At 40.1% G+C, this 15,326-nt stretch overlaps 1 protein-coding gene across 1 annotated transcript in view; it reads left to right on the top strand.

Annotated features, from left to right (window-relative positions):
* The window catches only part of SPTLC3 (serine palmitoyltransferase long chain base subunit 3), an 80,968-nt gene that overhangs the window by 38,918 nt on the left and 26,724 nt on the right, over positions 1–15,326 (top strand). Inside the window, exons 5-6 of the mRNA XM_030945718.1 lie at positions 5,495–5,619; positions 8,244–8,337. Of these exons, the coding sequence (XP_030801578.1) occupies positions 5,495–5,619; positions 8,244–8,337 (219 nt within the window). The remainder of the gene's footprint in view (positions 1–5,494; positions 5,620–8,243; positions 8,338–15,326) is intronic.

Below are 15,326 nucleotides of genomic sequence, written 5' to 3'. Positions count from 1 at the left end.
GACCAGAAAACAAGATGGAGCCTGCACAGAACACTTGCAGGGCGATTCACTCTGGAGGGCATGTTAGGAGATTACCCTTTAGCACCTAACTTGCACTCAGTTTTAGGGCTTTTCTCTTTGTTTCAGGATTTTTTTTACGCTTGATTGTGATCTCATTTCTAAAAAGCAGACCTGAAAATCTGTGCCAACATTTCATATACAAAAGTAGTTCAGACTCATTCACCTCTTTCCTTCCACTGGGTTTTAAGGCCTAATGTGAATTTCTAGCAGCATTTTAAGAAGATGAAAATAGTTATTTGGCCATTCTTTCTTTTATACTACTTTGAAACTTTAATTAGGGCCAAGACTCATTTTAAACATAATACCACATAGTACAAACATGAATAAATGTTTAATTTTTCAGTTTGGAGAAAAAGATAAAGAGCTGAATGTCCCATAATTTACAATTCCCAAGTGAGATCTTAAGGAGAAAAAGCCACAAAAATGAGAATTTGTGTGCATGTAGATATACATGTATATATACACATATTTCATCATCTTAGCTATTTTCTGATAGGGTATGGTTTAAATTAGGAAGCAGTTCATGCAAAGAATTCTCTTTTGTCGTATCCACTAACATCCTTTTCCTTTTTGTGCCTACCCTCTCATAAATAACTAATCCAGCTTACAATTTATAATCATTGGGTTAGGTTTGTTCCTTGTATTTCACCATTGCAAAAGTATGCTTTGCAATGCAAGATTAATAGTCTGGATAGCCCATCTTCTAGCAGGTGGAATTGAAGGCATCTGTAGGAATTAAGGGTTGTGTGACTTGTTTAATATCTAAAGTATCTCTGATATATGATGTTATCTTCATGCAAGTATTTCGATACTTAAGATGCTGCCCTACAGGCTTTGGCATGAAGATGCTGGATTTACACTGGAAATTTTAACTTTGTGTTTTTCTAAAGGCAAAAGAAAAAAAAAAAGGAAACAAACTCAGAAGATCTAAATTCAGCTGGAAGTTCAGCTAAAACTAATCTACTTTTTTTCTGAGAATCACTAAATTACACAGGTACATTATTAGATTTATGACACCCATGATGTCTTTGTGGTATGAAAGCCCTGTCAGTTGGTAGCAATGTTAAGAAAACTTGAGCATTTCCTTTCTATCAAATGATTCATCAAAACCCCCTTCTTTTGGGACTCTTTTCTGTACAGACAGTGTTAAATGAGGCAACTGCATAATGTTACTGTGTGCTTCTCTCCCTCTCTTTCCAACAAATCTCATTCTACAAGTTGAGGCTTTCCTCTGTTAGTGGGTCTGTAGGACTGTGATACCATCTGCACCATCTGCCCTGGTAACACAGTGTAAAGAAATAATATAATTTCCACAGCTTCTCTTTCTTCATCTTGCTATTAATAACTCATCCCATCTTGCTTTTTGTAAAAGGGTGTATGTCTTTCAATTATACAGATTTTTTCATCTCTGACAAGCATCTTACCATGCAGTGTACTCATCTTCCCAGAGTGAGTTTGTGACCTTAAGTTTCAGCTGTGACAAGGAAATTCAGATGTTTTGTTCTGCTCCCCACCCTCCCAAGGATGCTGCTGACAAACCCTCATTTCCATAGTGTAATTGTTCTCAGTCACCTTGGTGAGTCACGCCAGGGATGCACAGGGTTCCCAGCTGCTCTTTTTTCTTTCAAGGCCTTTGTTGCTTGTATCAGTTTACTCTTCCAGCTTTTGTTTAACCTGAGGGGAGCAGGTGTTTCCCTGTCTTCTTTGGCTGTTAGAATTCCAAACATAAAATTCTATGACAGGATACTGTTGCCAGTGTTGGCAGTTCAACCAGTCTGTGTCATTAGTGTATAAGAACCTGAAAGACTGTATTGGGCAGACTAACCAGTGGCATAAACCACCTTGTCCAAGCTGAAAATGTCAAACTAAATAATGACTCGATGGATCATGGGAAGTCCATTTTCCAGCTTTATCTCTCTAGTAGTCTGGCAGTGACTTTCAGCCCAACAGCATGGGTATGAAAAAACAGTGAGTCTATGAAAGAGCCTGTCAAAACACAGTGTACTTCATGTTCCCTGTCACCAGAGTGCAGTGGCAAGTTAATGGAGGGAACTGGGTCATCAGATTTTGAAAAGGAGGGGATTTGCTGTGAGAAGTGTGGGAATCTGTGGAGGTGGTTCCCGTTGTGAAAGTCCACTTTTGATATGATCTGTGATCTTAAAACCTGTATAGTCTTGGATCACAGTAACTCCTGCTGTATTGTATTACAGCTGTTCAGCAAGGAAGAATAACTTTCAAAAGGATTTTGTCTCTTAAAGATGCAGGTACCTTTCTCTTCTTTTTTTTTGTCTTAAATCTTTCCTGGTGGTTTGGTCTACATTGTTTAGTTGTATCCTCATTTGTTGGGCCAAGCCAAGCTGTAGTCAGTCAGTGGGGAAATTCTAATGTCTGTTTATAGGGCAAGTGTGTATACAGTAGATTAAAAAGATATATCTAGCATATCACTTTTCATTCATCAGATCATGATACTGGTCTTGCATCCAGCACAATACAAAACATTTTAAGTGCCAAGCTAACCTTACTTGACATCTCTAAGGTTGTATTTAATGAGGAATTGTGTAATTACTGCCTTTGTTATGTAGCTTGAGATGCTGAGATGTTTCAGCTTGTGCCAGTTCCTTTGGATCACATTTGCATCTGTCTGGCAGTGCTGTTTATGCTTGTCATGGTGGTGGCTGTGATCAGCTGGGAATGATAGTGGACAAACCTCATCCCAGCAGCACATGACTGACCCCTTGTTTCTTCCAGTGGAGAGAGGTGATAGAATTGATGCCATTTGTACAGTGTCCAAGGACATCCTGTCTAGAAATATCTCCTGATATGATTAAATAATTGCAAAATTGTATGCTTTTTCAACTCTGTTCAATGTATACAGCTGCCATGAACTTCCCACTGACAGTACTGGTGTGTGTTGTATTGCTTCTGCAACACCTTACTTACCACCAACAATTGCCATGGTAATTAACATGATTCAAAACCAGGGCTCACTTTGCAAATCTTTGTCATTCAGGATTTTGTTTTGCTAACCAATTTCAATTTGTATTCCAGGATTTGTAGGCAGCAGGGACGTACAGTATCATCTGCATTCACACTTAGGATTAGTAAATAATAAGTAGGAATCAGTCACTATCAAAATGAGTCATTCTTCACCATGACAAAATCAAAAAAAGTAGGGGGAAAAATGTGCTGTTCTTTTGTGGGTCATCTAATAGGATCTTTAACAGAACAGTCTGTATTGAGTCAGGCCTTTCCTGTTTATAAAAACAGAAAACATGTGATGCAACCCCAAAAAGCAATTTAACTCCACCCCAGTGTCAGACTTATCCCTGGAAGAGTCAGAGACAATTGTGTCATGCCTTAAAATGCCTGCCTTGCAAAGCACACACTGCTTGTTTCTCATGCTTTCACAAACCTTCTAATTCAAGCTGTGACCATAGTGTGCTTGGCTTTGAGCTTCCATTTCAGATTTCATCTTCTTTTGGTGTGCTGAGAGCCCTGGAGTGACAAAATAACATCTGTAGGGAGCATTAAGGCAGCTGATCCTGCTGGAACTCTTAGTTGTCCATGGGCACTGTAGATTGAAGACTAGATGGGCCCAATTTGCAAAAAATACAGAACCTCAGAAATAAATGCTGAGTCCTGCTGGGCTTACACCTTATGACAGATTCTTACCCACATTTCCAGTGAGCAGCCCAGCTCTGAAACACTATTTTGTATTTTAGAACCTGGGTACTAAACAGTGGCTGTGTGCAGAGCCAGCTCACATCCTGTGTGTCTTGGGATGTACAAATTCAGAAAATAGCCATCCTGAAAGAGCTTCACACAGACTCAGCTCACAGGTAGTGGAGTTTCTGCAGAGTCGCATTTTCTGTGTCACATTATCTCATTCTCAGAGCAGAGAGACAACCCAGCCCCAGGTACATGCAGTGTGATACAAGGAGTGCAGAGACACTGGAGTAGGCTCAGGTCTAGCACAGCCCAGGAAGGCTCTGGCAGAATCTCAGCACTACTGCTGTTCTTTACTGTCCATGTAATCCAGGTTTTTCAAGAAGCCACATGATCCTTGCTCCTTCTCTCCCTGCCTGATAGATATTTGTCACATTCTATTTCCAAATGGATGTCATTCTTACTTTAGATATTTAATGAGAAAAAATAATGAAAACACTCCTTCACTGTAACCAGCTGACTTATTGTTATTGCTGAAACTGTTCTCCTGATATTTATATTTGATTTTTTTAATGAGCTCTGCTCCATGATGAAGGTAAGATCATCTTCCTGACTCATCATTCTTGCTGAGACACTCTAGCCAAGCTTCTGCATTTCTTTCACTCATCTGCCTTTTGTCCATCACAGTGAACACAGCTTTCTTGTTCCATCCATAGTAATTCCCTTTGTATTATTGTGCCATCAGCTTGTGCATTGCAAGTGAGGTAACATATTCACTTGCCTAGTTTTTTTCTTCTGTTCTCTGATTACAGCCTTATTCATAGGGGAAATGCTCTCTCAGAATCCACAGGCCACTCTCTTTTCTTCCCCACAGATCATCCTGTAAGAGTTCCTTCTGCCTTGGTCCCTGCAATGCACAGCCAGGCAACCAAAGACTAGAGAGCTGGCAAGTTGAGATGATTCCTTACTGTTCAAAGCTATCTGTTATCTCAGTCTCTTAACACCACTCTTTTGTTTGTTTGCCTTCTGTATTTTGTCATCCTTCACTGTAAGCTGGGCAGGAAGGATACTGCTTTTGTTGGATAGTTGGAGAGCCTTACTTGTTTGGAGACTTCAAGCACTAATATCAGATAATTAATATGCAATAAAGAAGAGTCTAGTGTTGCATTATCATTTGCATTTGCTGTTGAGAGGAAAGAAAGAGCAGAGTTGTCATCAGTTACAGGGAGTGGAATAGCTTTTACCTTCCAAGGCAGAGAAAAATATGGAGAATGCTTTTGTTTTTCTATCCATATGAAATCCTATTTAAAAATTTTGTACACATACATCGACAGACAATAGAAAAGGAAGAATTTTGTTGTCACCCATTTTTGTTTTCACATCTGAGAGAACCCAAGAATGCCTAAAATGTTTGTCCCACATTTCCTACAAAAAGAAGGTATTTTTGTCCTCATTGCAGGGGAGAGAAAAAGACAACAAATTAGTCTTCAGAATAAACTATGTCAAAAGTTATTGTGAGAAAATAAAGCTTTTTTCCATAGCAACTGCTTTGCTGCCCTAACAGCAGCAGTATTTGTTAGCATTAGTCACAGCTGGTTTGCACCTCTTGCATTAGCCCACATGCACAGGATACAAATGGAAAACCTTCATCAGAACTTAATGTCACGTAGCTTAATGACACACTTCTAGCCTGTTCTTTTGTATGTTTTGTACATAATAACTTTCACAGTTCAATGAGATTTAAAATTCCCTGTGCTTATTTCTGCAGGCACCCTAGACAAACATGTAGAACTAGAGAAACTTGTGGCCAGCTTCCTTGGTGTGGAAGATGCTATGGTGTTTGGCATGGGCTTTGCAACTAACTCAATGAATATTCCAGCCCTTGTTGGAAAGGTGAGTACTCCCTTCAGAAACACGTGGAACAATCATTTATTAATTGTTTTAACTGCTCTTGCAGTACTCTGGGCTTTCAGTGAGTGGAAAGGCTTGATCGAGGAACAGAGCTTGGTATCAGGAATGTGTGAGTCACAAAGCTGATGACCTTGTGACTTTAAATATGCTCCTTTATCACCTGTGCTAGCTCTGAATGTTGCTATCACACATACCTAACATCTGCTGAAGGATCAGTGATACAGCTCTCTAGCTCCTCTTAATGAAGTTGCTTCTCCTTAAAAAGTAACCAAATATTATGAATCCCATGTCCAGGTCTTGTGGGATGAAGTATTCAGGCTACTTGCTGAGATTTTGCCCAGCTTCCTGTGGTGAAAGATGATAATTAGGATAGTTTTTACCACACTTTGAGAAAAGGAAAAGCACAGTGCTTTGCATTGCTGGGGAACAGAGCTCCAGCCAGCCCTGCCAAGAAAGCTGGCACCAAATCTAGTCAAAAGCTGTGATCATGTTAGAAAAGTTGGGTTCTTAGTGCTGAAGGAACCTCCTCTCCAGTTTGGAATAGATAACTCAAAGATTTCCATCATCCTGTCACTGGTAGCTGTGGACATCACAAACACTGTGCTGATACTGATAGCTGGAAAATGAGTAACTCCTCCTTGGCTTGTCCAGGTGTGGAGCACCTTGAAGTGTGCCATGGAAGCACAAAGCATGACCTCCCTCTTGGTGGAGGTAGAATGAATTCATTCTGTGGTGTATGACCAGGACTTCTGACACACCAGCAGAGAGGTGCAGTCACTTCACTCTCTGTTGAAGATAACTGCAGCTTTTGCAAGATCTCTAAAATACATGTACACAAGTGTTGGGCAGGGAGAGTTGCTTCAGTCATCCAGAACATGAACTTCAATGCTGGAGAACTTGTCCAGCAGTTTCAAGGGGAACAGATACAGAGAATTAATGAAGGTAAATTTATGAAATTGGAGATATGCAGTGTGAGATATGCACTTGTCTTAGCTGTATAATAATTTTCCCTCCCCTCCCTGGTTTCATGTAGAGATTCAAGCCTCTGTCAGAGGCGGGACAGATATAAGTGGCACAAATAAAGATATTAATGTATGTATTTTTAATAAATAAATATATGTATATACATATATATTTGAAATTTCTGTATGTATTATTATATGTATTGCAAATATTATTCAACTACCCTATGTTTGAGAGATTTACTCCTATGTTTTCCTCTATAATTAAGTCTAGCAGCTACATTTTCCTGTCAAGCTGCATCTACACTTACTGTTAGTTCTGCAAACCAGTCTCTGTGGAGATTGTATCTCTTAACCTAAGCCTAATTTAGGATTCCAGAATAAGTTTTTGCTTAATTATGTGTTGCCCTTTGAGTAATGAAACACAGCAAAACATGTTCAATAGAAAGAAGAGCTAAACAAGGGTTCAAGCTTAAATTTCAACTGAGTCCTGCCCCTTGTTAATATAATAGACAAGTTTACTTCTCCCACATTCCTATTTTTGTTTCTAAAAACAAAAGGAGTTTTCAGCTGAGTTAATTAATAAAAAGTATGCTACAGGTTAACTCTATATGCATTTACCAGAGAAAGACTCTGGTCTCTAAACTTCACTCACATCCTAATGGAGGTGGGACTGACAAGGTATCAGTCTCTCCTCATCTCATTTCTGCAGTCCAAAGGGCTGATGTCAGGCCAGTCTCAGTATTACTCCTCCTTACCCTACTGCTGTGCAGCCTTTATATGTGGGGTGGTGGCTGCATTTTCCTTACAACTCAAAATGGGCTGTAAACAGGTGATAGAGGAAGCAACATTGCCTGATTTTATATAAAGCACTCAGTCTTTAATAGGGTTATTTGCTGCTTTCCAGTTACAGGAAATATTGGGGCCCTGTGCATCAGATAGGAATGCCTGAAAATCTGATCCCACTATTTCAGCCTGTCTTTGAAGTGCACCCCTGTAGGAATGTGCCCCTTGTTGACAGAGTGACAAAACTATTTTTTGTCTCTTAAAAAAGGAAAAAAGCTTAGAAGTTTCTCTCCTCAATTAAGTAAAAAGACACTTCATAAGACCTTGGGGACTTCACCTCAAACTTAAGGATAGCCAACTGGACATGAGCCAAAAAGTCCTGCCTAAGCAATTTACTAAGAAAAGGAAGAGAACAAAGAACCTAATGGCTTTTGTGAGGTGTTTTACCAAGAGCAAGAACCTCTTGCCCCAACTCTTTTTTTTTGTTTGTTTGTTTTTTGGGGTTATTTTTGTTTTTTGGTTTTGTTTTTTTGTTGTTGTTGTTGTTGTTATTTTGCCTTTTATTAAAACTTTTCTGTTTCCAACACTACCACAGAAGCCATCCTGCTGATTTTATGCCATCTGAGGTGGCTCAACTATCTGGGGTATGATATAAATCTCCAAGAACTTATTAGACCTAACTCAAAGAAACCCTATAACACACCCCAGCACCTTCAGGAAAGCGGCAGAAAATTCATTTAATGTTTAATCCTTACAGCTTAACTGGTGCAATGCTCTATCACAGATACCTATGTATGCTGCACACGAGTCTGCAGCCTCCCAGTTCATGCAGATGCTCACTGTACTCCTTCTCCACAGGGCTGCCTCATTCTAAGTGATGAGTTGAACCACACTTCTCTCGTGCTCGGTGCGAGGCTTTCAGGCGCCACTATTAGAATCTTCAAGCATAATAGTAAGTATTGAAGTTGGAAAATTTTACAGACCTCAAAGGCAAGAATGATTTCTTTTAATGCTTACTTTGCTGTCAGTTGCCAGATGATGCGTTTGTCCAGGCCGGAGGATCAACTGTTTAATATTATGAGTGGTTTCTGATGGGAAAAATAATAGTGCAATACTATAATTGCTGTTGTGTCTTTTTGACTTGCTGAATGACTGTGTGCTGCCACAAAAGTTTTATTGTTATTGTCATTGTAGCCGAAACTGTAGAAACATACTTACAAAAACATGCCTGTTTCCAGCAGGTTCAGTGAAACCAGAATTACCTTAACATGGTATTCCTTTGAAGCAGTACTCTGAATTCCCAGAGATCTAATAGCAAAGATGCAGATGGTTATATCAACGGCATCATCCCAAATATTCTTTGAAATAGTATTTTAGTACAGAAATCACACATTAACTCTGCAATTGTAATAGTTTATCTTCTAAAATGCTCATACTCTCTAACTTTTATTCAGTTAGTGTTGCTGTGGTTACTGTCAGAGACATTAGGACTGCCTTTGATGACAAGAGCTTGTTCTTTTCCCTTATTCCCTATTAGAGTTCCCTTTTCTATCCTCACTGCTGCCAGCAGGCAAGAAAGGTTTAGAAGCTAGTGTAGTGGTGAGAAATCAGAAGAGTGGTCTGATTACCTTTCTTAATGGCTAATACAATCCCTTGTCTTTAGTAAGTGTTGCTTAAGGGAAGCAAAAATGAATTATGCATATGCTGTAAAAGGCCTAAGGAGGAGTTGGAATGAAAAGAACACTATAATTATACTATAAGATGTTGTTATAATTAATATCAGTTCATAATTTGGGCAAGAAGCAATTTCTGAAGATCATTCGAGGATTAAAGACCATCTGAACCATGAATATTTTTACAGAATTAACTATTCATATAACAACTGTAGCATACCCCAACTTGGTCCACTTCCACAAATCTGGATATGCTAAGCATGGTTGCCACACCAGTCTTTTCTCAACTTTTGCTTGGTTGTTCAAAGCCTTATCCCCTTCAATCAGGTTGCATCATGCCCTGAATGTTGACCTCTTACTGCCCAAATCCAAACACTCTCAGTCTCTCCACCCACCTGTGCTGTGTGCAGTCCAACTGGCTTGTGTCACTTCCCACATCATTTCAGAAAACATTTCAGTCTGAGGAGTATGTTACTCTCAGCTGTGAAGATATCACCTGGAGCTGTCATGCTTGCTTTAAGGAATTCAGTTTCTGACCATTCCTCAATGTCTCATTCCCCTCCCCAGAACCTGATACCTAGTCAGCTTCTGTTGTACTGACAGTAAATTAAAGCTGATGCTCTTCTGAATAATGGGTGAGCCTAAAAATAATAGTGAGCTACCCAAACACCGCTAATCTAACCCTGGAAAATGCAGACAGTTCCTTTAAGGATCTTGGCAAACCTCAGTGGAAGCCCATCCAAGGGGCTTTGGAAAAACTCATTGGTTTCAGGATTAAGGATCTTATTTGCCAAAGACAGCCTTATATGCCATTGCTGGGACATCGCCTTAGCTTACTTCCAAAATGAAACTTTGGGAACTTTTGCAAATGACGGGGTCTTTGGTGTCAAGATGACTTTGAGGTGTTAGAAAGTCTCTCTTTCTCAGCTTTGAGACTGAAGAAGAAGGCAGAACTTTTTGGCTTTCATTTTCAAGGTTGTTTATTAGCTTTGATTTAATACATTGTCTTTCTCTGACTTGCTGAGATCTGTCTAACACGTCGGTTTGTGGCACACTGACCACCTTGGGGCGGTGTTATCTTTTATACTAAAAATTATGTGTACATTATTTACAATAATTTTCTAATACTTACCACTTATGTTAGACAGTTTGTCTTTACTCTAAATTAATTTAAAAGTGTTACTATCACAGCAGAAGATGGAGGCTAAGAAGAAGAAGGAGAAAGACTGGACACACTTAGATTCTTCTAATCTTCTATTCTTCTATTTTGTTTCTTGAACCCCCATTCTAAAAACTTTAAAATTCTACATTTTCACTTGGTGATAAATTCACTATCATTCTATTCAAACTCTTGTGGCTTGCAACTCTTTGCACAAAGTTGGTAATTGTTTCTAAGGGTTAAAATCAAAGGCACAGGGGTCTTTGACTCCGTGCCAAGGTCTCCAAGCCTCCTGCCAGGGTCTCGAGTCTTCTAGGGCAGTCAGAGGAATTTCTTGGGTTCCGACATGCAAGTACTGGTTGGAATTGTGTGACAGCTTTTGTTGTCACAATTCTGTAGTCTTGACTCTAAACTGCATTTAGAGAGAACTTTACATGCCCATGCTTTCTCTCAGCCTGCTCTGAGCCTCTCAGCTTGTTATTTTTATGGTTAAAAAGTTGTGTCTTATAATAATATTTCCTTAATTATACCATGAGTTACACATCACTAACAACTAAAATCACTCATGCAGAGATGTATGTGAGTGCCTTTTGCTTTGGGGGAAATAGGATGTGTTTTGGGGGAGATAGCAGTGGAAGGCATGACCCAGCAGGACTGCCTTTGTAGGATGCATGCTTTCACCCAAAATGGAGCAGACAGCCTCGTGCCCTCTTAGTCTGTCAGGGAGTAGTGTAACACAGGTCAGTACAGCATAAAAATTACTGACCAGAAGTGTATTAATTAGTGACCAAAAATTCCAGCTTGGGTGGGGAAGGTTCTTTTCATTCAGACATATTTTGTTTTGTTAGACCAGAGCTGTGTTGCTTGTGCTCCCAGAGCCATTCTTGCTCATATATGGGTACGTGACATATACAGGCATGCCCAAATTGTCAGACTGGCACAGTGATTGGTGTGAATGCAAGGTTCTGCTGTATTGACCCTGTGCAGGAATAGAAAACTTTGCACTTTGAGCTACTGCTTTAAGATCTTTAATAAGCATTGATTTCACCATCAAGTTCTAACAAGAGCATAAATCTCTATCCTCTTTACTTTCCCTGCTCTGTTATGGAAAAACTCTCTGTCTAAGGAAAAATGATACAAAACTTTGTTCTATGACAAAAATATTTCACAGAGAAGAGAGTAAAATCTACCATTTTAAACTTGCTATGAAGTACCTTCATCTTTCAAAGGCTGTACTGTAGCTAATTCTGTAAAATTATTACTTTATTTCAAAGCATGAAATCTGTAATAAGGATTGATTTGTCATCTTTCAAAAGTAAATAATTATTATTTTATTATTAATAGAGGATTGTTTCATTTGTAAGACAAGAAATAATCTCTACCTATTACCTTAATTATGTATAATGTAGTTCTTGTAGAAGTTAATGAAGTTCTATTACAGTAAGTGGGTAGCTCTCTTAGACATTACACTTTCCATAAAATTCTGTATAGCTTTTCTAGAACAGACAAAATCCATAGACATCTGTGCTTTTCCTAGGTGAAATAAAAGGTTCTCTTTACTTTTTGACAAAAACATTGCATGGGTGTATGAGAAGGTTTTCAAGCCCTAAAGTGAATAATAGGGAAAAAAAGTGCTGTGGACCTATAAGTCTGTTTTTATTTGGACATAGGAATGTGCCCTGCATCCTGACTGCCAGTGAACAATCCCTTCCTTGTAAACCGACAGGAATTTACAGACCTGGGCTGAGAGAAATGCACAGGCACACACACCTAAAGATCATCTATGTGAGAGAAATGGAAGGGAATATTCCATCTTAGCCCCAGAGCTAAAATCTGTTGAACAGGGCCTTCCCTTCCTGTGGGCTCTCCTTAGCTCTGTCTCCAATCTTCACCCTGCTAAGGGCATAGCAGTATTGGCACATGGGTTTTGGCCTTTAAGGGAGATTTTCTGTGTCAGGCATTTGTGAGGTTTTGTGGGTGCAAGCAGCAAAGTTCAGCTCCCTGGAGCCCCTGCTCTGAATCACAGGTCTAAGGGATTTTAATTTTTTTTTCAATTTTATTTTAGGGTTTAAGCAGTCCTAAATATATGCAGTAGTGTTTTAGTGGACTAAAATCATTCTGACCTGCCCACAAAGCACCTGCCTTTTGTCTCCCCTGCTGTGAGGTGGACACCACTCAGTTTGCTCTTTCCTAGGCAGGGATTTTTTTGGGAAGATAGGACAGAGCTGCAGTGCTGCACTGGAATTCAGGCAGCAGCAATGTGCAGTGGGAGAAGGTGGGATGCTAAAACATCTCTCCACCATTGGGGCAGTAGTGGCCTGGGCTTGGTCAGTTTTTTTGCTAGAAAGTGTCTGATGTTACCCTCACCAGCTTTGGTCTCCAGGGAGTCTCTCCCACCTTCCCCAAGAGACAGGGTTGGGGGTCCCTCAGTTAAACGGGGGCTAAACTCAGATGTTTTTACTTTCTGTCTCAGGGAGAGATTGGCTGGTTTTGACCTTTTTTTCTTTTTTTCTTTTTAATTTTAAGGCAATCTTTTACTAACATCACACATTTAAAAGCCCTTTTTCAGGACCTCTGACCTTTATCTGGTTAAGTATTAGCCAAAATCCTTGACCCTTCCAATAAAACCTGAAAAGCAAAACCAAATATTTAGCCATTAATCAGCCTGTGATTTTATCAAGGTGTTTCTCTCACAGCAGTTCTGGGTCTTATACTGGTATCAGGTGTTCCTTCAGTGAACAGATGAGGGTGTTATGGACTGATTATATCCAAGTGAGTTCTGGTCTTCCCAGCCTGTAAAAGAAGGCACCATACAAGGCTTAGGATTTGTTTATTCTTTCTAATTCTACTACATTTTTCCCATGGAGCATCAAGCAACTCAATTGCAGTCCCATTTTCATGTTTAGATTTGCAATTGCCTGAAAAGTCAGAGGGAATGTTGTGACAAGGCACAGAACTCAGGCCATGGGGGAAAAAAATATTTGCAGTTCTCTTCATTGCAAGGGATTGCAATGCATTGCATTCACTGAGCAGTCAGAACAAGTGATCCTATGAGGAAGGCAGGAAATTGCAAAGCATAACCAAGCACATTGGTTAGGTGAAAATCCAGCCTGTAATCTGGTTGTTGAATTGCATCTGAATGGCAATCAGGGCAATACATTCCTAGCTCCTCCTTATGCACCTTTTCAAAGTTGTGAAAGTAGTAATGGATTTTTTTTAGTTTCTCACAGATCAAGTAGTTGACAAGAAGTGTGTGATGCAGGTGTGAGCTGTCCAGGTTTCCATACAAAACAGTTTCCAGCTTGAACAACGATTGTGAATTTATGTTAATCCAAACTCTGGCATTTCTCAGTCTACTCAGTCAAATTACTGCTTTGCAGTTCAGATACACGTGCCATGAGGACACCTTGAGAATGCACAGCTACCTGGAGGAGCTGTACTTAATAATGAAGGAACTTCTAGGTGGCAGAAGGCCTTCAATTTTCAGAGCAAATATATTCTCTAGCTAAAAAGAAGGGAATTAAAGAAAATGAAAAAAAGAAGTGGAAAACTAAGTGCAATTAATTAAGCAAGCAAATAAAATAGGGGCGAAATGAAAGAGATAAATAAGCAGGTAAAAATTACAAAGAGATCTCTTTGGTTGCAAAACTCCAAGAGTTTGTGGTGGCTTGGTACAAGATGGTTCCTTAACTTTTAATTTTTTTTCCAACTGTGTAGGTAGCCCTTGAATTTCAGAAGGGAGGGCAGTGTTACAGCTATTACAGAGCAGGATGAAAGGCACATTACCCACTAAGATTTTGTGCTCCTTGGAGCCTCTGGCCACTATCAGACACAAGATTGTTGCCCAGATAGGTGGACTGCAGCCTAATCCAGTTGGGTGTAATTCCCTGTGACACACACAGACGCTGCCAGGGCAAGGAGACTGGTCTGTCCTGCTCCCTGCATGCTGTGTCTGCCTTCCCCCTCTCTGCCTTGAGAAAGCCACATCTGACCTGCCAAGTGTGCACAGGGAGCTTTCTTGAGCCATTGCCCTTTACTTTCAGAGAGATTGGTATTTATTGAGGGGCAGGGAGGGGAGTCTCAGACTGTTGCTGTGGCTGCAGTGATCACCACTCCCACGTTCCAAACAAAGATATTTGTGTGCAGCCACGGGGTCTGTGCCACCTTGCACGAGAGTACAAAAGGGAGGAACTGAAAATCAGAGTTACAAGCACAAAGCAAAAAGAAGAATGTGACGAGAGCAGCAGCAGTCTGTTTATTTTAATTAAACAGGATTCAGCTGACATCACACAGAAGGTTTCCAGCCCACACAGGGGAAGGGTGATGACATCCCCAGCATTGCAGTGTAAGGATGAGGGGTGGAGACATGATGTTTCCCTGAGCATGCTGTGCTCCCTCCAGAAGCCTGCTGTCCCACCTGCACTGCAGGCAGCATGACACTCTGCCTGCCCAGGTTCAGACTTGCTCCAGCCCACTGGCAGTTTGTGTTCCTGGTATTGCTCTTGAATTAACTATGAGAGATCTCAAACAAGGGTTATGCAAGTCCAGCAACCCACTGATAGATCCACTGTCCCCTCTTAGGAAACTTTATCCTCCATATCTGGGGAATATGCTGTAAGGAGAAGGTGGAAAGTGAAACATGGACAGATTTGGTTGTGCTTTGACTGATTAATCAAGTCAAATTCTTAACTCTACCTCCTGGGCTGGTGAGCAGTTGTTGGCCATTGCTGCTGAAAACTCTGGGCTGGTGATGGTCAAACAAGGAAGCACTGTTATTTTCTCTATAACTGGTTATTCAAGATGGACTCATGCAGCTCATCATCTTAATATCCTAATGTCTCTCAATCTAACTCTATTTAATGAGTAAATAATTTGATATCTGAAAGTCATCTGAGGTTGTGCTGTTGTTTTTCCTGGCATTCAGTAGATCCCACTTTCTCAAAAGCTTAAGCACAAGCACACAGAGCATTTTTTTCACCTTGAAGAACAGAAGCAGCCTTTTGTGGGGAATACTAAATATCTTTTTCTTTCTGCCTGTTTCCCCTTTCCAAGTGAGGCAGTTAATAGATCAGTAAATTTCATTTGCACATGAAAAAATTATGTGTTGAC

The sequence above is a fragment of the Camarhynchus parvulus genome, chromosome 3, assembly GCF_901933205.1.
Source record: "Camarhynchus parvulus chromosome 3, STF_HiC, whole genome shotgun sequence".
NCBI classification, from domain to species: Eukaryota; Metazoa; Chordata; class Aves; order Passeriformes; family Thraupidae; genus Camarhynchus; species Camarhynchus parvulus.
The sequence above is the reverse complement of the archived record's forward strand: the minus strand, read 5'-3'. Positions and strand labels throughout refer to the sequence as shown.